This window comes from Cervus elaphus, chromosome 5 (assembly GCF_910594005.1).
Source record: "Cervus elaphus chromosome 5, mCerEla1.1, whole genome shotgun sequence".
In the NCBI taxonomy this organism is placed as follows: Eukaryota; Metazoa; Chordata; class Mammalia; order Artiodactyla; family Cervidae; genus Cervus; species Cervus elaphus.
In genome coordinates this window covers 18,147,588-18,169,700 of record NC_057819.1, presented here as the reverse complement: position 1 = coordinate 18,169,700, position 22,113 = coordinate 18,147,588, and the positions used below count along the sequence as shown (strand labels likewise).

Below are 22,113 nucleotides of genomic sequence, written 5' to 3'. Positions count from 1 at the left end.
AAGTATTCATGGAGAGGTGTCTGATTTGAGCCTAGAAAGATGAAAATACAAGTTGTGCAAGAGGCTGAGGAGAGAGGCATTTCAGACAGTTCCCTGTGATTTTTACTAATATGGATAAAGTACAAGTAATAAAGGTGAGGTTACAGCTCTAAGAGCAGAGAAATCTCACCTTCAGGTAAACACCTATCATCCCCCTACCACGAAACTCTAACCAGCAATTAGCCAAACAATGCACTGTAGGAGTTAAGGCATCTGGGAGGTCCTTCAGAAGCAAAGGGCTGGCCTGAGGCCACCAAAGTTGCAGAGGCTTACAGACAGTTCATCAAGGCTCACTGAGGTCTTTCTCTGTTTTAATCTGGGGGCTTTGCTCAATTATTAGCCTAGGAATAGTTATAACTAACTGATGATTTCAAACTGTGGTGCTGGAGAAGACTTTTGAGAGTCCCTTGGACAGCAAGAAGATCAAACAAGTCAATCTTAAAGAAAATCAACCTTGAACATGCACTGGAGACTGAAGCTGAAGCTCCAATACTTTGGCCACCTGATACGAAGAGCCAACTCATTGGAAAAGACTCAGATGCTGGGAAAGATTGAGAGCAGGAGAAGGGGGCGACAGGGGATGAGATGGATGGATGGCATCATCCACTCAATGGATCTGAGTTTAAGCAAACTCTGGGAGATGGTGAAAGTCAGGGAAGCCTGGCGTGCTGCAGTCCATGGGGTCACAGAGAGTTGGACATGACTGAGCAACTTAACAATAAAGGGCTTCCCTTGTGGCTCAGCTGGTAAAGAATCTGCCTGCAATGTGGGAGACCTGGGTTTGATCCCTGGGTTGGGAAGAGCCCCTGCAGAAGGGAAAGGCTACCCACTCCAGTATTCTGGCCTGGAGAAGTCCACGGACTGTACAGTCCATGGGATCGCAGAGAGTCACACACGACTGAGCGACTTTCAAAAAAAATAGTACTTACACCCAGCTAAGATTATCTCAGTAAAACACGGGTCCAACTCTGCAACCCCATGGACTGTAGCCTACCAGGCTCCTCTGTCCATGGAATTTTCCAGGCAAGAGCTGGAGTGGGTTGCCATTTCCTTCTACAGAGGATCTTCCCGATCCAGGGATTGAACCTGGGTCTCCCACATTGCAGGCAGATGCTTTACCACCTGAGCCACCAGGGAATCCCTTAAACAAAGTTTTAAGTGATCATTTTTGGCTTCAAAGTCATTATAAACATACTGGGCAAGGGCGCAGGCTTTGAGTCAGATCTGGGTTCAAATTTCAGCTCCAGGACTCGGATGAGGTGTACTAAGGGCACCCTGGGTAGCACTTTGAGCCTCATTATCTTCACCAGTAAATGGGAATCAACTCATGAACATCAAGTCCTGGTGTGAGGGAACAGGGATAATGGTGTAAAGATTGCCTCATTACAATGCTCAGCTCATGGTCAACACGCAGTAAGTAAGTGTTATGCCTCTCTTTAAAAAAGCCAAGTTAGAGACTGTGTATATAGACTCTGCAACGATCAGAAAAAAAAGAGTTCTTTGATCAGTGTCGGCTGCAAGCTTGACAAACACTGGACTATGGTTTCAATCAAAAGACAATTCCCATTCATGAATAATATCTAAAAGATGAGTGGTCCACTCAGCTTTCCCACTCTCACATCCACCACCATTCAATATTACATTAAACATTTAACAGCAACATTTTCAAGCACCAAGGAACAAATCTATATTTGTCTCCAAAAAATACACAAAGAAAAAAAGATTCACCTGCATCTTGAGGAAATAAACTAGCTTTCTTTATTCAGAAATGACTCTGAAGTAACCTTATTTAACAAATATCTCTTAAGCGCCTGCTGCCTACAATGTGCCAAGGTTCACACTTCGAAATTTATTGTTTTAAATGGGGAATCTAATAACAACTACTAACACATAGATGTTAGTGGACCTAATGATCCCCTGAGCTTACTATGGTAAGCAACACCTCTATCATAACTTTCCTGTTCTTATTGTGACCCCCTTCAGGGCTGAGACTTTCTCATACTGATAACATCTTCATCCCCGAGTGCCAGCGGGGTTCCTGGCACAACAGTTCTGAATTCCTGCTGCTCCCTGAGATGACCTGTGGAACCTAAACCCCACCTATGGAGCCAGTAGGCCCAGGGTAAGCCTGGGCCTTGTAACAAAGTATAAAAATCCAAACTACACAGAAGATTCTAACAAGACTCAGCTTCTTCTGCACACTAAGGACTCCATAAAGACCAGACGGACACATGCATGCCCAAGCCAAATGACTGTGCCTCTGAAATGCCTCTTCTACCAATCAATTCCGTTTTCAATTTCCAAAGCTGACTCCTCTCTTGCATTTCCTAACCCAATTACAGGCAGCCAAACCGAGTCACACTTCCAGGCTTGAAACCTTAAAGAAGCTTCTAAAAGTAAAACCTCAAAATCAACTCCAATTTCTCTTTCTCCTTCACCCTCTTTGTCCAATTATCATTAAGTCCTGTTGATTCTATGTCTGCATTGTGCCTGAAGCCCAGCTATTTCCCAGTGTCCCTAGTTAAACCCCATTCTAGCTCAGACCATTTCAGGAGCTCCCTAATTGGTCTTTTGCCTTCTGATCTCTCATTATATCCTCTATACCTTTTTTTTAAAACAAGATTGCTATGTCCATATTATATTTCATGTCAAATACCTTCCATGTATATATACTTATTTACTTGTATTTCTAAGAACATTCTCTAGAAGAATATATAAGAAACTGATATCACTGGTTTCTTCTGGGAGAGGAACTCCTGCAGCTAGGAGACAAGGAAAGGTGAGAGGGAAACTTTACTGTATTGCATACTTTTGAATTTTCAATACCTTCTGCATTTTGTACCATCCAAATGTGCTGTTTCTTCAAAAACAATCAAACTAAATCCAAAACAACAAAAGCAAAAACATCTTCTATCACTTTCTACCAAAACCGAAAAACAAAACGACACCCAGCATGGCAACTGTGACCTTTGACAACTTGGTCTTAATCTGCTTAACATCAATTCTCAGTCATCCTTCCATCTCCACCTTGCCAGCCCAGACTACTCTGTAGCCTCAGAACAGCTGTATTTGGGAAGTCTTCTGTGCCTCTGCTGATCATTCAATCTGGAGAGCCTTACCAATCCCCTCACTTCGCTCAGTTTATTGAAAAACTGATCTCTGGAAGCCCAACTCCATGTTTCCACATCTCCTAACATGTATGCATTCTTTTATACTGTTCCTGTGCATATGTGAACTTCTCCATGGGACTATGAAACTTCAGAGCCGAAATCTGTTTTGTTCTTGGGTCTTCCCACAGCATCTGCCAGGGACTAACAGGAAACAACCAGTAAACAATGAATTCAGTTGACTGTACTGGTAAGTTAGAATACCAGCATTCTAGTATACCAACTTTCACCTGAGCACTTCAAAAAGAGAATTAATCCTTTGGGGGTGGGGGAGAGGGATAAATTGGGAGACTGGGATTGACATATATACTAAAATAGAGAACTAGTAAGAACTTAATAAGAACTTACTGTAAAGCACAGGGAACTCTACTCAATACTCTGTAATGGCCTACATGAGAAAAGAATCTAAAGAAAGAGTGGATATATATATAACTGATACACTTTGCTGTACACCTAAAATGACACTGTAAATCAACTTTATTCCAAGGAAAATTACAAAAAAAAAAAAAAAAAAAAAAGAGAGGAAATGAGCCCATCACCTCATCCTAGAGTTGCACAAGGTGTTGGGCCCTCCTCTCACCGAATGTTAAACTAAGCCTGAATGGAGAGACACTTGAAAAGGAGTCCTGGAGATGACACAGCTCCCAGCATTCTTTGCCACTAACTGGCTGTAGAACACTGACCAAACAACTTCTCTAAACTTTAGTTTTCTCATCCGTGAAATAAAGAGGAGAACAAATTCTCTGCAGAGTTCCTTTTTCTAAGATTCTAAGTCACGATGCAAGACAAGGGAGCCTGTTTTAGAAACTCTATAAAATAAAAGTTAACAGGCACGTACAAAGTCACTTTAGCCATGTCCAACTCTTTGCAACCCTATGGATGGTAGCCCGCCAGGCTCCTCTGTCCACAGGATTCTCCAGGCAAGAATACCGGAGTGGGTTGCCATGTCCTCCAGGGGATCTTCCCAACCCAGGGATCGAACTCATATCTCTTATGTCTCCTGAAATGGCAGGTAGGTTCTTTACCACTAGCCCCATCTGGAAAGAAGATTACATTTACTGTATGAACTAGTTTAGAAGCAAACATTCCATTGCACGCTTTTCAATTTATCCTTTCCCATTAGTATACCACCCTCATGTATGTTTTCAAAGAATTTCAATAATGATTTAGAGAGTAAAAACAATGTCCCATGTCCTTTTACTTCAGTTTTAACCACCTGACTAGAATCTTGGGGAAGTTTTTTCTCCTTTAAGCCACTGACAAAAAGGCCAACCATTTTTCAATTTGAAATTCTGATAAAAGATAGCTATAGATTAACTGGCTTCACTGAATTCAGATGATCTGTAAATGATTTAATATATATGTGTAGAATTTATTCATGAAACACACCAAAGACCATTAATTGTTCAGTGAATTCAGTGTACATGAACAAGAAAACTAAGATGAATGTGGCTTCTCAAGAATTAAGTGGATTTTTAAAAACAATACATTCATAAAACATCTCTGTTTATACTTTCTCAGTTCATAGCAACACTGATGACCATATTGCCAATTAGCATTCAACCTAGAGGCCATGAACAGTTTTCTTGTGTAAATAGCTCAAATCTATTTTCTAATCCAAAACTGCTGCCCAAACACTGATGTAAAAACAGAAGCACTCTTTGTTTGCTTCATTCAGCATAGCTAACCTTTTGCATCTACCTCAAATGACAGCACAGACTACTTTGATAAGTCAAAAACCTACTGGAGACAGCATCCTTGAAAGATCAAAATGTACAGTCACAGTTGTACAAAAAGAAAGAAGTTACCTCATCATGAGGGAATGAGTAAAAGAAAAATCAGTGCAAAAATGTGTTGGAAGTGGCTTGAGTCAAAATAGTACTCAGTCGCTAAACAGAAAGCACTCTTTGTAGTAAGTCACTTTTGTAGTCTCTGGCAAAGTTTTTGCAGTCATTTTGTAGTCCGTGGGATTCATACCAACAATTCAATCAATTCTAGAACTAGTCACCGGCTACAAACTTATTCACCTCAAAAACAACTGTTTAAGAACCTAGCAAATTCATAAATTGTTAAATGTGACAGACTCAAGATCAACAATAAGCTTATATATATATATTTTTTAATTTTTACTTATTTATTTGTGTTGCTCTGGGTCTTTGTTGCTTTGCACGGGTTTTCTCTAGTTGCTGTGAGCGGGGGCTACTCTAGTTGCCCTGTGCAGACTTCTCACGTTGCAGAGCACCAGCTCTAGGCACTCGGGCGTCAGCAGTCTGACACGGAGGCTCAGTAACTGTAGCTTGAGGGCTCTAGAGCTCGAGCTCAGTGGCTGCGGCACAGGGACTTAGCTGCTCCGCACCACGTGGTATCTTCCCGGACCAGGGATCGAACCTCTGTCACTTGTATTGGCAGACAAATTCCCATCCACTGTACCACCAGGGAGGTTCCAACAATAAGCTTACTGATGAGAGTAATTTCACAACAAATGGAAAGGTATGAATTTGTATAACTTCTTTGGAGTGACCTACACTACTATTTAAATCAGAAGCCTTTCAAAAGTTCACAGCCTTAGACTCAGGAACTCCTCTTCAAGGAATTTATCCTAAGGAAATATTCAAATGTAGAGATATTTACTCTAGTGTTACTTGTAACAGAAAATTGGAAATAATCTAAATAACTAAAAATAGAGGACTTCATGGGCTATATATGCAGTAAAATATGATACCTACGATTATTAGCATGGAAATATGCTCAAGTTACATTACTTATTAATAACATTACAGAGCAGAATATATAGTAACCTGGTCTTACTTGTTAATTTGTATACATACAATTGTACATACACAAAAGTTAGAGGAAACCACACTGACTGTAACTGAGTTATAAGTTACAAGTATTTCATACTGTGCTTTTGTGAACATGTGTTACTTTTTATAAGCACAAAACAAAATCATTTATTTAAAAGCACTAGATTCGAAAGAGAAAACTTAGGTTCAAGTTCCAGCTATGATACTAGCTGTACTAACCTTACTGATGAGTCAACTTTATAGATGAGGAAACAGATACAGATTAAGCAGAGCTAAGAGCAACTATCTCATAGTTAAAAAGATTAAATAAGGTAAAACATAAAAATACACTGTAAAATCTAAAGCACTGAATAAAGCACTGGTAAGTTGAACCATATTTTGTGTCAGATATTGAACAAAGGCTTAGGAGAAAACAGAATGAAGTATCTTCACTCTTTAAAGAAAAGTTTCTGCTCCTCCACTGCCCACCCCCCCCACCACAGCATTCCCCGAAAATCCAGTTTGGGATCCCATTCAAAAGTATTTAGTATCTTCTTTAAAATTTTAAACTAGAAGATCAGTGCCACTTGTCAACTCAAATTTAAATCAGTAAGTGTGTGTTATCAGCCCAATGCCTTCTGCAGTGTGTCAGTTTTTGCAAAAAATGTTTTGATTTATGATGCAATTCTGTGAACTGTGTGAACTGTTTAATAACAGGAAACAAATGCTTTTAGATCTCAGAGACATAGAAAACTACCAGAGTTTTAAAATATTTGACAACCCTCAAGACAGATCACTGAATTTAATACAAATGACAAAAAATTAGGATATAGGTAACCAGTTCTTAAAATGAGACCAAAAGTTAACACTACCTTTGAAAGGCAAACTTAGAAAGCACACCATTCTTCAACTGAAAGAAAAGTAAAACTTCTTTAGACAGAACAAACTGTCAACTTACTTTTCCAAAGCATTTTCCTGAAAATTCTGACTTAAAGTCCCAGTTAAGGCCTCTCTAAAAGGCACAGGGACCTTTATAAAATGAATTTGACATTTAGTTTGAACTTGACATAAGCGTTTATTCAAAGGACGTGGTTGTAGGTCAAATATTCTGACCTGGTGTAGTGGTTCTTGAGTCACAGGAGTACAAACTCCGTTTGGACACTGTTGCAACCATTCAGGTCATGTATTGGCCAGTTTCAGAAAGCAGGGCTAAAGTTCAGGAAAGGCCTCCTCTAATCCAGGTTCCCTCAACTCCTCTCCCCCCAGAAAACACCCACAGCACAACCAGCTAATATCTACCTCTTACCTTCTGCTACAATTTAAAACCTTTTAACAAAAGTATATTTTCGAAAAAGTATTAACAGTCATGCATTTAAAATGCAATTACTAAAAAAAAGAAAAAAGAAAAAAAAATAAACTAAAAAAAAATAAAATGCAATTACTTGCTCTATTAAAAAAAAAAATTCATCCAGATTCCTTTAAGGAGATTATTAACAAACTGAGAGAGAAGCTGGAAGTTAGGAAAATTTAAAACCTAAGCTCGAGAATTCCTAGATTAAAGACTGACTAAAAGAAAAGTAGCTCTCTCTGACAGTAAAACAAATGAGAAAATGACTTTAAAAATAATATGCCTTATACCATATGAAAAGTACAATATACCTATGTATCAAAATGAGAAAAATATCAGTGAACAGGATTTAAGAAACAAACAGCAAAATTCCTCTATCCATTAACCCTATAATCTATCTATTACAGAATGAGAGAATACCATGAAGAGTTGAAGAGCAACCAGTCAGTGGCTATTTTTTTGTCAGCAGCTTCTTAAACCCTGCTGTTTCTACAAGTCCTGGAAGGCTCTTTTACTGAGCCAACAACTCTCATACTTCCTTAAACATTCCACAATTTTCTCTCGAAAGCAAATAGATTACTATGAAATCCAGCATATTTAAAGTACTGACTGATCTCAGAACTTATATATCTGATTGCTGACATTTAAAAAATATTTCCCCTCTAGTAATAATTATATTAGAATGATATAAAATAGATATATAAAGACAACTATATTGCTCACAGTTACAGAGTTATATTATGACTAGCAATTTCATTTCTTGGTATATACCCAAGAGAATAGAAAATATGTTTACGAAAAAACCTATACATAAATGTGTCATAGCAGCTCTATTCACAACAGCCCAAAAGTGGAAACAACACAATGTCCATTAACAGATGTTTTAAATGTGGCATACTCATATCAGAATAGTATTCAGCCATAAAAAGGAATATACACTACAGTGTAAGTAAATCTTATAGTACCGCTTCTGTTTTATATTTTGGTTTTTTTGGGCCGTAAGGCATGTGGGATCTTGGCTCCCTGACCAGGGCCTAAACTGGCATCTTCTGCATTGGAAGGCAAAGTCCTAACCACTGGACTGCCAGGAAGTTCTAATATGGGTAAATCTTAAAAATCTTATACTGAGTGAAAAAAGTCAGACACCAAAGACCACGTACTACATGATTTCATTTACCTGAAATGCCCAAAATAGACACATCTGTTAGTGTCAGAATCTACTTTCGGCTGCCAGGGGCTGAGGGAGGGGAGTTGGGAAGTGACTAATCGTTAGGGGTTTTCTTGCAGAGTGATGAATATGTTCTGGAACTAGTTAGTGGCAGTGGTTGCACAACCTTATGAATGTTGTGTTACTGAACTTTTCACTTTAAATGGTGAATGTCACGGCAGGTGAATTGTATATTTAAAAAAAAAAATTTCAGTCAGGGTCATGTCGGCTGAATGTTGACAGGTAGATCAGGTTGAATTCTGACTTTCAGAAAATTACGACTATATAAATGATGAGACAGGTTTCCTGACACAGCTTGAAATCTAGATAAGGGAAATTCAAAAGAGGGCTTCTTGGAAGGCTGAAATTAGCACACATACACACTCCTCCAAAGTGACTAGTACTTTGTTAAAAGGGCAACTCACTTTCAGATATAGAGCTTTTTGATCAAGTATATAAAAATTACTATGACTGTTGGAAAACATCAAATTGTACCTAACCAATTCACTTCCTAAATAAAATTTTGATCTTTATATTGTTCATGTAATCCTCATACTTTAAGATAACTACTTTTTATATAAAAAAAAAATTTTTTTTTTTGGTCATGCTGAGTAATTTACGGGATCCTAGTTCCCTGACCAGGTATCAAACTCTGTGCCCTGTGCAATGGAAGTGTGAAGTCCTAACCACTGGACTGCCAGGAAGTTCCAAGACAAACTACTTTTAAGACTGGCATAACTCACAGAAATATTTCAAATTCCTGGCCACAATCAAAATTTTATCTAGAGGCTAGACTTTTATTTCTGTTTAAGGTTTCAAGTTAATCAAGCTTAAATAAACATCGTCCAGTTTTACAAGAATTACTTCACAACTCAATACAACTCAAAGCCAGAACTTAGATGGCATACACCATGCTCTTTTTTTCAATAAACTGTGGTTTAGTATGCAGAGGAGTTTTTGCTGCATTTTAATTATGAGTCATAGAATGAATAAATAAGTACATATACACATACACACCCTTAAGTGAAAAAGCATTACCAGAATGATTTAACGGTACCAGAAGACAGACCAGTTCTGAACTCACTTATCTTGTCAAGAACACTTAACCAGTGGTGTAAAAGAGGACTGGATGGAACAGGGAATCTTGGTGCTAAGTCCTAATTCTACCATTAACACTGGCAAAGAACTTTGTGGGGTTACTCCTAGTGGAGTAACCTTGGCAAAGTCATTTGACCCTCTGCAGACTTGTCTTCTCTTCAGTAAAATGAAAGAACTGGATTCCAAGGTTTCTAAATCTTACAACCCTCAACAGTCTTTGATTCTATTGTTAAGTAGCTTAGGGCTGTAAGAGGCCCAGCAATTACACACTAGGCAGCTCCCATATTTTTATGTACTTAGGCAACCACGCCATATAGAGTAACAAGAGAACCCAGTATTAGTCACAGGGAAGAAGGAAAAAGAAAAGTGCACATAGCTCCTGCTGGTACTGGTTTACTCCTGTTGGATCTAATAAAGAGAAAGCACCTTTGCCAATTTTCCAGGGGATAGGAGTGGTTCCTGTGTCTCACCACACCCACCATAGTTGGTTTTTCCTAAAAGAAATCCAGTGGGACTCTACAAAAATGTTGTAAAGCAGCAAGTACTTTTAGTCACTGCATGACTAACAGGACAGATAATTCTAAATTAAAGAAATAAAACAGCTTTCTCTTTCTAATACAAAAAGAAATAAACAGCTTTCATTCCAAAGAGTCCTAGATGACCACAGTGAGTTGCACAGATAACTTAGCAATAAATAGCGTCAACCCAAAGAAAACTAATTATCTATAGAACTAGAAAGTTCAAAGCACTGAGGTTCAACATGACATTATTCAACACAGCTTCTTTTTTTTTGGCTGCTCCATGCAGCATGTGGGATCTCAGTTCCCTTGTGGTGTGCTGTGCTTGGTCGCTCAGTTGTGTCCGACTCTTTGGGACCCCACGGACTGTAGCCCTCCAGGCTCCTCTGTCCATGGAATTCTCCAGGCAAGAACACTGAAGTGGGTTGCCATCTTCTTCTCCAGGGGATCTTCCCAATCCAGGGATCAAACCCATGTCTCCCACACTGCAGGCAGATTCTTTATTGACTGAGCTGCCATCAAACCTGGGCCTCAGCAGTGAAAGCACTGAGTCTGAACCACGAGGCCACCAGGGAACTCCCTCAACATAGTCTTTAATGCAATTCAGTTTACATCTCCAACTTCCAGAGTAAAAAGCAGTATTAAAAACTCACTGAGACACATTACCTCTTCCACAGCAAGAGATAACCAGATCTGCCTATAACGGGATGGTGTCACTAAAAGAAGTCACCATCATATGAACTGGTTTGTGGAAACCAAAGATCAAATGAGGCCAACTCACAAGTTGTACTAGGTGGCTCTCAAGATGGCTCTCTGGAAGAACTCCAACAGAAGACAGTCCTAGGGAACCTGTATTCCCGGATTTGCATACAACTCTCTCTCAAAACAGCTCTTTGTCAAATATGGCCAAAGACCATCCCTAGTTCACATAAGCCATCATCTGTCTGGTTATGTCTAGGAACATTCCTTTCAAGAGGGGTACAGAGCTGTAGTTCTTAATCTGGTACCACCCAAGGACCTCTAGATGGACCTCTAGGCGGCCCATAAGTGGATTCCATGTACTTCATGGGGTCTCTGAAGTCTCCAAGTGTTAGTGTTATTCGCTCAGTTGTGCCCGACTCTGCGACCCCATGGACTGCAGCCCACCAGGCTCCTCTGTCCATGGGATTTTCCAGGCAAGAATACTGGAGTGGGTTGCCATTTCCTTCTCCAGGGGATCTTCCCAACCCAGGGATCGAACCCGGGTCTCCTGCACTGCAGGCAGATTCTTTACCAACTGAGCTACAAGGGAAGCCCGAAGTCTCCAAAGGCCTATGCTAATTTTGTCTCTACGCACATTTCTGGAGGGAGACAGCCTGTGGACAGTGAACCAAGAGGCTGTGAATCAAGCAAAGTTAAGAACCACTGGTTTCAGCGCCAGATATAAAACAACATATCTACTGAAGGTGCCCATGTGAATAGAAAGGGAAGTAATGTCCACTATTTGAGATGAAAAATAACAGAGTGCTATCTTTTCAAAACAAAAATATATGCTGGTCAGAAGTTTTTGAGGATCAGGTAGTCCACTTCCCTCATTCTCTAGTCTAGAGGAGGAAAATGAGCTGAGAGGTTCTTGCCCAAAACCACAGATCACAGAGTGGTAAAGCTGAGCACCTAACCAGGCGGGTTTCGGTCAGGATGGTATGTTTATACATTTTTCAAAATGGGTTTGACCAAAGTTTCACATATCCTTATAAATACCCCACTCCATTAAGAAGGTAGCCTTCAAAAAACTTCAAATTTCAGCATAGGCATCTGACATATTAAACTATCCCCTGAATAATTAATCAAATCACAGATCTTTCACATAAGCCAGCACATAGCAGATTTTTAAGGGGGAACCTTAGTGGCTCAATATCCTCTATCCTATTGCACTATAACAGCAACTTGAAAAAGCAGTACAGGTCACAAGCTTTTAACTGTGAAGTGCCTCGATTGTAATGAAAAAAGAACCACTGACAGACCTTTAAAAAAAAAAGATATCAGGGGCTTCCCTGGTGGTCCAATGGTTAAGAATCTGCCTGCCAATGCAGAAGACATGGGTTCAATCCTTCGTTCAGGAAGATCCCACATGCTACCGAGCAACTAAGTAAGCCTCTGCATCACAACTACCGAGCTCATGCACCTCAACTACTGAAGCCAGTATGCCTAGAGTACATGCTCAACAAGAGAAGCCCCTGCCTGTGGCAACTAGAGAAAGCCTGCGTGCAGCAAGGAAGACCCAGCACAATCAAAAATAAATTAAATAAATAAATAAACCTTTAGTCAGGGTCGAGCTGACTTTAGAGTGGATTTGTACAACTTCAATTTTCAAGTTCCCCCAGGGAACTCTACTCAGTACTCTGTAATGACCTATATGGAAAAAGAATCTAAAAACAAGTGGATATATGTATATCTGATTCACTTTTGTACAGCAGAAACTAACACAACATTATAAATCAACTATAATCCAATAAAAAATTTTTTTTTAAACTTGCAAGTTCCCTTCTAAGAAGTCTTTGCCTAAACACTAAACGATTTTTTCAACCTACCTACTTTAGTCTTTCATAAGTTAAACTAAAAGCAACTTTTCTAGTGCATCTCATACATAGTACATGAGTAAAAGCAAAGATAATAGACTTATTCTGAGGCTAAATTAAAAAGTAATTCTTATCATAAAATTACAGGACCCTGTGTTCCAATGCCAAGCTTTGGCTCAGTATATGCAATTTAAAGTAGTCAAAATACTCAATCTCACCTGAGAAGTGAAAACAGAAACATTTGAACTTGAGTTCAATGACAACGTGTCCTTCAATTTCACAGGAAGTGCTCTACTCATTAAGAGAGATTTAAATGGCATAGGAGTCTATGGCATATGCACTGTCTCCAAAGACATGCATGATGGTAAAGTTTCTGATTGCTTCTGAATTCTATTTAGCCATTTCTGCAAGCTCTAACTCTAGACTCCCAACCCCTAAGATGTAACTGGACTAGGCCCTCCAAAGCACCTGTGGCCTGAAATGGCTTTAACCAATTCTCAAAGCTTTCTTGGCCGCAGTGAAGAAGAGGGTTTGACCATTCTATTTTGGGTCAAGGAGACTCTCTTCCACCCTAAGTGACCTCAAGTGGTCAAGATCAGTTTGGAAGAATGCACTGCGAGTGATTTTTTTTTACCAGGCCAGCGGCCTCTGCTGCGAGACTCAAGACAAGGATGGAGATCTGGTCTTGGATCGAGACGACGAAAGAATGCGGCTGAGCTGTGTGGGGCTTACGACAGCCAGTCTGCTCGGGAGCCCGCAACCCATAGCCGGGCCGAGGCGTCAGGAGCTCGAAGAAGCAGGGATCCGCAGGGCACGAAGAGGGAGGAGGAAGGGAGCGAGAGAATGAGAGCGAGGTTCGGAGCCTGCAGGTGTCGCCGGGGGAGGGGACGAGGTCGTCTGGGGCTGGCCCTGCCAAGTGACTAACAGTGCGGTTCCGGACTCGGACAAACTGGTCACATTCTCAGGGTGTGTGACCTTGAGCATGTGGCTCCACCGCTCAGCGCCTCAGTTTCCTCAACTCCAAAATGGGGGTTGATCAAGTGGAAAAACGCACCTTCAAGCGCTTGGCACGGCGCCTGGCACCTAGTAAGCGCTCCGTACAAATGAGCTACTACTACTGGCTCACTGGCTCCTCTTACCGCCTGGAGGAGCTGGAAAAGCCCCGAGAAGGGGAGTCCCCAGGAGGCGGATCCGGGGCTTGGGAGGGGGCACCCGGCCGGGCACTCACCGAGCACGTCTGCTGAGCGGTGCCGGGCTACGAAGCACGCGTCGTCCCCATAGCAAGCCCCCTTCTTGAGGAGGCCCTTACGGAAGTCCTTGCCGAAGCCGCAGCCGGCCGTCACCAGCCCGTAGTCACCGCCGCCGCCGCCGCCTCCGGCCCTGGGGTCGGTCTGCGAGAGGCCGCCGAGTACGGCGCGGGCCACCAGTCGCCCGTACGAGAGGACCGAGAACATCGCCGCCGCCGCCCCCCCGAGGAGGCGGGGGGCCCGGGGAACAGGAGGACGCGGAGGCCCGGAGCCGGCTCTCTCCTCAGCCGCAGCCAAGCCGCCGCCGGGACGCTCCTCAAGGCGGCGCGCAGTTACCGCCGCCGCCCTTGCCCGACGCGCGGGGCCTCGCACACGCTCCGCCGCGCGCACTGGAGCCAGAGCGAGGTCAGAACCGGCGGCTCCTCCGCCTGAGCCCGACTAGGGTCCCGGCTGCAGCCACCGCTGCCGCCGCCATCTTCCGCTCCACTAGCGTGTTCCGGGCCGCGCCGGCAGCACCGCCCCCTTATGACCACGCCTCTACCCCCGCCCATGGCCCGCGGCTTAGGCCCAAGCCCCGCCTCCTCGGCTCGGTGCCCTATGCAGTCACAGAGGTCGAGCTTGCGCAGAGGATGTGGTCACAATGTCTCCTAGGAGTTGTAGTCCGAAGGTTGTAGTCGCTTCTTTTAATTCACTACCTAGCTTCAACGACCTAGGAGGAGTTCCCAGACGCGAGGCCGAAGTTAAAATACGGAGAATTACAAGTGGGTTGTTTGAAAGTTTTCTCCCCTGCTTTCAGTGAAGAGAAAACGCCACTATTCCTTAAAAAAAAAAAAAAACTGGAAAAAATTAATTGGGTCACGTATGATTTTTCTATAACACATATATTAAACGGAAGTACACAAATCTAGTGACACCTCCAGCATTTGTATATTGGAAGGGTTTAGGGACCGTAATCTGTTTGGAAAGAAGAACCGTTTTGCATAATGTTTAGAAAAATTCGAGAATAATGATGGAGATTCACGCACAACCACTGCAGACATACAGAAGTCATACAGAAGTGTTTCAGACTTTCAGATGATCCTGCCAAGTGAGGAACAAAAAAATTCTAGGCCCCAAATTTCTTTGCCTCAAATCTGAATTTTCTTGAGGATCTACCCGGCTAAGCAGGTCTTCTCCCCACTTCTGACTTGGGCGCCAAAGACTTGCAAAAATGACAGCCCTGCCTCTCTCCTCCCACAGCTGCCACCTCTTCTCATGGAAAGGACAACCCTTGGCCAGACAGGCCGCTCCCCTACTTTTTTTTAAGCTTTCAGCCTACCCCTAACAAACATCACAGTAGCCTTCTCCAGATTTTGACTAAGTGACCTTCTGAAATTTAGGTTGAAAAGTAAATTTCATGGGGAGTTTGTAATCTAATGGAAAGATTAGCTCCAACAATATGTGTAATAGGTTTGTATGTGTATGTGAATGTATATTCAAATTACATACCATATTGGTGGGACTGTACATAATCTAGTCCTTGCATACCTTTCCACTGTCCTTGGTGCTGTGCCCCCTTCACTAACTGGACTGTAGCCATGTTCACAGGTGCCTCAAGGCCTTTGCTTTTGCTCTTCCTTCCACCCACCATGTGTTTATTTTTATTATATATATATATATTTTTGGCTGCACTTCACAGTGAATAGGACCTTAGCTCCTCCACCAGGGACTGAACCCATACCCCTCTGCAGTGGAAGCATGGAGTCTTAACCACTGGACCACCATGGGAAGTCCCCTTCCATCCACTTGAATCTAATTCCATTTCTTGAGTGTCCTGTGTTCTTTCTTAGTGTATCCCCAGAACATATGGGCACATGATAAACACTTAAATATATGAATGAATGCATATTTCACTAGATCCTAAGCACCCTAAAGGCAAGGATCATTTGCCACTATATTATTACAACTGATACAATTTATATAAATATTGAATAAAAGTGATAATTGAATAGGAACCATAAATATTAATAATAAAATATAGCATTTGTCAAATAAGGGAATGATTAAATGAATGGATTCAGAAATAAAAGAAAATAGATTTGATGCAAATGATCTAATCTGAAATAGTTTTGCTGTCACCCAGAAGCATTGGTCCTTTTCCAGCTTTTTGACAGAACTATGGTTCCTCTGGGGATTCCTGTCTCATTCTATGAATGAATCTCTTTTACACCTTTTTAAGTATATCTAAAGACCTGTCAACCATCCACTCCAAGCACATTCCGTTATCCCAATTACTGTCATCATTAAATACTTCTGTGGTTCACGGTGTGCTAAGTACTCTATATGTTTCTGTCCTTAAGGGTTTTCATCAATACTGGACTGAACAAACCACTTCACACAATGAGTGGTCTTTTGTCAAATGTGTAGACAAAAAAAGATTCATTTACCGGATAAAAGATAGAGTGATTCTAGGCATGCAGTCACACCTTGCTATTTTTTTATGGCCCACAAGAATTAGAGTGTCCAGAAGAAGGGGGTGGAACCTTGAGGATCCTCAGCTTGGCATTTATGTCTGTGCCAGCCATGCTAAAGGTTGTTCTTTTAAGCACATACCACTACCAAATCCCAGCCAGGATGTCAGGTAATTCTACCCCAAGGACAAACTTTTTAAAATAGCATGTCAACCCTTATTCCTTGCCTTGTCAAACTCCCTCAGGCTACTACCTTTTCATTTTCAGGACGTATATTACCTCATTTCCGGGACACTCACAGGAACCAGTTGGATGAGATAAGCAGAAACATAAGATGTAACTCCGATGCCGGGTAACCTCTGCTCTGTTGGGGCTACTGTTTTCACAGTTAAATGATACCAGTGCCTTGAGTTTCCTGCAAATGAGTTTTCTGCAAATGAGTTGCTCTTTGGAGCACAATGTGAACAGAATCCTTTCTCAAAGCTCCTTTGCTCTTTTTGGAAAGAAGAAGAGACAGGGCCTCAGGTTCCCTTGAATCATTTATTCCAGAGCCAGTTCTGAAAAGTCTCACTATAGTGGGGAAGCCAGGAGAGGGTACTTGGGAAAAAAAAAAACAAAACACACTTTCCCCTGCCCTCCCTGGGAGCACAATTCACTTGTGACATTTTGCTAGACTTTAAAAGCCCTAAGAGTTTTCTTCCTTAACAGAGTTACATTCCTAGCACTTCAAGGATTCCTGGGAGGTCAGTTGTCACTCTCAGAAGCGAGCAAGTGGTGAAAATACCATCTGTGTTCCCAGGGCACCTCTATGGCATTAGGAAAGAGCTTTGCACTGGAGTCACCCCCAGCTCCTAAAAATAGAAAGGGGGAGAAAAAAAAAGGCATGAATTCCCTAATGAAATTTTTTGCCAGACTGGTACACTGATCTCTGATTTCTTTTTGCTAACCTATTCAAAAAGAGAATTAACTAGTTTATGGCAAGGTTTCTCAACCTTGGTACTATTGACATTTGGGGGCCACATAATTCTTTGTGGGAGGGGGCTGTCTTATACAATGAAGGGTGTTTAGCAGCATCCCTGATCTGAACCTACTAGATGCTAATAGCACACTCACCCCTAGTTGGGGCAACCAAAAATGTCTCCAGACATTGGCAAATGCCCCTAGGGGGCAAAATTGCCTCTAGTTCAGAACCACTGAGTTATACCAATGCCTTACAAGTGAACAAATATTTGGGAAGCACTTGTTAAGTCTGAGGCTCTGTGTTAAGAATTAAAAAACACTGATGCCTTCATAGCAGTTATAGTATTGACAAAGAGGGTTAAAATTAAGTAAATTATAGAGAAAATAAGCACCATCAGTTGAAATAAAAGCATGTAAGGAGGAGAAAGAGGAGCTATTGGGATGGAAGAATAGTCAGGGCACTTTATGGAGAAGTAACATTTGTGAGAGGCCAGCATGGCCAGGGACTTCCCTGGTGGCTCAGTGGTAAAGAATCTGCCTGCCAATGCGGGAGACGCAGGAGACACAGGTTCAATTCCTGGGTCAGGAAGATCCCCTGGAGGAGGAAATGGCAATCCACTCCAGTATTCTTGCTTGGAAAATCCCATGAACAGAGGAGCCTGGTGGGTTTCAGTCCATGAGGTTGCAAAGAGTCAGACACGACTTAGCAACTGAGCACAAGCAAGAGCAAGAGCATGGACAGAGGTCTGAGGAGTAGATATAATCATTCCAAGAGAAAGAAATGGGAAATCAGCAAACTCAGAGTGTGACTGAAGAAGAGCAAGTAGTCCAGTGCAGCTCAACCTCAGGGTTTGCATGAGGAATAATGAGAAATGGAGCTAGGAAAACAGTTTAGAAACTATTTTGCATAAAAAGGAATGAAAAAAATAAAATAGAAAAATAAAAAGGAACGAAGTACTGACATATGCTTCAACATAGAGGAACCTTGAAAACATTATACTAAGTTAAAGACACCAGTCCCCAAAGACCACACATTGTATGATGCTATTTCTATGAAATGTCCAGAACAGAAAAACCCACAGAGACAGAACCCAGATTAGTAGTTGGCAGAGACTGGGAGGAAGGGGAAAGGGAATGATTGCTAATGGGTTTGGGGTTCCTTTTTGGGGTAATGAAAATGTTCTGGAATTAGTAGTAATGGTTGCATAACCTTTTATATGTACTAAAAAACAATTAACTGTACACTTTAAAAGAGTGAATGTTATGGTATGTGAGTATCTCCATTAAAAAAAAAAAAGTTTAGGACTTACAGCAGAGGGTCTTGTACGCTATGCTGAGGGTGCTTAATGCTGGAGACAACAAGGGGGGGTCACTAAATGCTCTAAATATGCCAATAATAATAAAATAACAATAAATAATATAATTATAATAAGATAATAAAGCAAGAATAGTGATGAGAATGAGAGCAATAGATACCATGGATTAAGAACTTCCCACGTGCATTACCTGCATGACCTGCACTGACCACCTATTTAAGCATGAAAACACCCAACAGTCCTGTCTATGTTTCACGTGAGACTCATTTATTCTGTTTACTGTTTGTCTCCGCCCTGACTAAAATGTAAGTTCCATAAGAGTAGGGGATTTTGTGTATTTTATCCTTTATCTCACGTGTCTGGAACACTCCCTAGCATACAATAGGTAACAAGTAAATACCTAAGAAGCGAATGCTGTTGATTAAGAGAAACTTAGAGGTCATATAGAGCAAGCAACTTGTTCTACACTTGAGAAAAGGGAAGGGTAAGGAACAGGTTCCTCCCATAGGAATTTAATGGGTGGAGCTAGGTTAACTGGTGAGCTCTCCAGGAGAGTCTTGGTCCCGCCCTGCAAAGCCTTTTTGAAGGCATTAGCCACAAGCTGCTCTTTCCACTGAACTTTGCATTGTGTGTGATGGTCATATTTTCTCCCATCTAGAATCCATTGCCTTCCAGTCTCTGATAACAGTACTTTGATTCCTTTATGTGGTTTGAGAGGAACTAGATTTCAGGAGGGCACATGATCCAGGTCTGACTAATCAGTGCATTGCATTCTCTTGGTCACAGTGATTGGTCCAGTAGGAAGGCACATGACCCAAGCTAGGCCAATGAAACTCCACTATGGGATTTTGCTGAAAGCATTAAGGAGAAATTCTCACTAGCGTTTTCTAAACCCATAAGATGCAAGCTTAGAACTGCTGATGGCCGTTTTTGCCACTGCTTAGGAAGAGCCAGCCTGAGAATGAAGGGAATTTAGAGAGAAGCAGAGCCTAGAGATGGTGAACAACAAGAGAATTTGTGATGTTGATTAAACCCCTGAATCCAGCTTTGCCTGAAGTCATCAGTCATCAGTCCCTGAAGTCATATTAATTCCCTCTTTTGCTTAAGCCACTTTGAGTTTGACTTGCAATGAAGTGAATCCTGACAGATCATGTGATCCTGATACCATGGCTACAATTATTGAATCAGGAATAAGTTACCAAACCAAAGGCAGTTTTTAGAAGGGAACATCTCCTCTGCCCAGTTTACATACATAGAGGAGAGGGAACTGCCATGCCTCAGTAGAAAAATTACTGAAATAAAACATCTGATTTCTTTCTTTACTACTTCCATGACAGGAGAATTGGGTCTGACTAGTGGGTTCAGGAGAAGATACTGATGTTACTGAACTCAACTCCCCTTGCCTGATGCTCAGCAAAGTCAGTCTACTGACACCAGGTTGTGGTAAAGAAAAGTACAGGGCACCAAGCAAGGAGAAGAGACAGCTAGTATTCAAAAGAATCAAAAATTTCCTGATGGCTTTCAGGCCAAGGTTTTTAAAGGCAACATTGAGGGTGAGAGTTGCAGGGTGCATGATCAGGTCGTGAACATTTTTCTGATTGGTTGGGGATGAGGTAACAGGGTGATATTTCGTAAATCTTCATTAGCCTTCTGGTTCCAGCCAGTCTGGGGTCTATGTGTTTGTGGTCAGAATGTTGTCACCGTTCTCCACCTGGGTGCAAGGCAGGGTGGTGGGTGGTGGTGGGGCATTGGGGAGTCTTAATTTCTGCAGAACAGTCAGATATATGTCAGATTATTGTCTATATCCCTTCAGGAAGAACTCAGAATCCTGAGACCCTACTGTTTTAATCATTAACTGCCAGAGTTTGCTCTTTGGAACTTGGGGAAGATCAAACAGGAAGTGGGGAACACTGAGGGGCTTGTACCCAGAAAGGCCCCCAGAGTCCTGCCCGGTTTCATCCCGCTTTTTCTTTGGTGTTCCTCAGTCCTGAGGGGAGCAGGAGTGGGACAAGAAAGGAATAAAGTTTTGGATAGAGAGGTTAATCATAAAAGAGGCAGGGGACCTCCGTTTCAGGGTAACTCAGTCTCAATGAGCATGTCGCCAGTCCTTTCTCTTTTTCCTTTTTTGCTGTGGTCTGTCCTTCAGATACTCATGTTTCCTCCTCTGCCATGGGGAGCTTGTTCCTCTGAAGGAGGCCTGCAGTCTGTGACCAAGTAAACCAGTGTAATTTAGATGGGAATTGGGGGCACAATGAAACGGTGTACTCCAGTCAGCCTCCTCAATAAAGCTGATACCTTGTACCTCTGGCTGCCTGATTCATGCATTGACGGCTCAGTGGGTTTAGAATTTGGAAGGGCCAAGAAGGGGGCAATTAATTTTCACCCCACAACCCCCCAACATGTTATTTTCTCATCAGAAAACTTCAGAGGCGGGCAGGAAAGCTGACGTGTGGGGGCTAAAATAACACACGGAGATCAGGTTTCGGGTGTAGTCAGGGCTTTAGGCTGAAAGGTAATTGTAGGTCAAGTGGATTCTCGACCTGGGCAGTTACGGTTGTAGTGGGGACCTGAATACGAGAGCCTCTGGGGCAGGCCTTGACCCAACCCCTGTGAGTATAGCTTTGACCTCAGTGGGTGGCTGGGACAGGGATTACGTTATTGGGAAAAAAGCCTGTCTGTTCCAGGGAAGGCTTACTTTAAAGAGGGCAGAGCTTTAGCTTTGCTCTGTTGGGTAGACGATTTTTGCGTCTTGCATTATGTCTTGTGGCAAAGCTTCGGGCTGGATTTTAAATAGCAAAGGCAATGAGATTCTACAGAGTCAAGGGAGTTCTTGTTGGTGAGACTGTAGCCTTTTTACAGCATGACCCCAGGGAGTAGTTGGAATCTGTGAAGCTGTTCTTCTGTAGGTCATTTTGAACTTCATTCAGGGTCATGAGCAGAACCTGTGAAGGGGTGAAGGGACTCATCTCTTGACTCCATTTGGTACATGCTGGTAAGGTTCACCTCACTCCTGGGAGCCCACGTTTGTTCTGATTTGTCTATTGCATAAGCCTTGATCATGGCTTTGGATTGGGGAGCCCAGGACTGAGTTGCCCTGCAGAATGGGAGTGCATATTATTAGTGAAAACAAATGAATAGAACAGCACCCTTATACAGGAGATGCTTCTTTGTGGGTTGAGGTAGAGAAAATTAATGAAAATCCAAAAGCTAAGAAGGCAGCTCAAGAAGCTCGTGCCTAGAAGACTTTGTCTCTGGGAAACAGGTTTGCTCAGGGAATCAAGGAAGAACGAGGTTGTTTTAAAAAATATGATTCCATCATACATATTTGACAGTTGCTGACAGTGGACCTTGAAACTCCTCATTACAAGAAACTTTTTTTCGGTAAGCATGTGTGATGCTGGGTGTTAACTAGACTTATTGTA

The 22,113-nt window shown here is 42.0% G+C and overlaps 2 protein-coding genes across 2 annotated transcripts in view; one reads left to right on the top strand and one right to left on the bottom strand.

Annotated features, from left to right (window-relative positions):
* Nucleotides 1–14,457, bottom strand: part of PPTC7 (protein phosphatase targeting COQ7) — a 39,019-nt gene extending 24,562 nt beyond the window's left edge. The window contains exon 1 of the mRNA XM_043901866.1: nt 13,947–14,457. Coding sequence (XP_043757801.1) covers nt 13,947–14,172 — 226 coding nt within the window. The 5' untranslated portion in view covers nt 14,173–14,457. The remainder of the gene's footprint in view (nt 1–13,946) is intronic.
* Nucleotides 14,458–21,202: 6,745 nt separating this feature from the next.
* Nucleotides 21,203–22,113, top strand: part of TCTN1 (tectonic family member 1) — a 44,621-nt gene continuing 43,710 nt past the window's right edge. The window contains exon 1 of the mRNA XM_043901862.1: nt 21,203–21,300. The gene's annotated coding sequence lies outside the window, so the exon portion shown is untranslated. The remainder of the gene's footprint in view (nt 21,301–22,113) is intronic.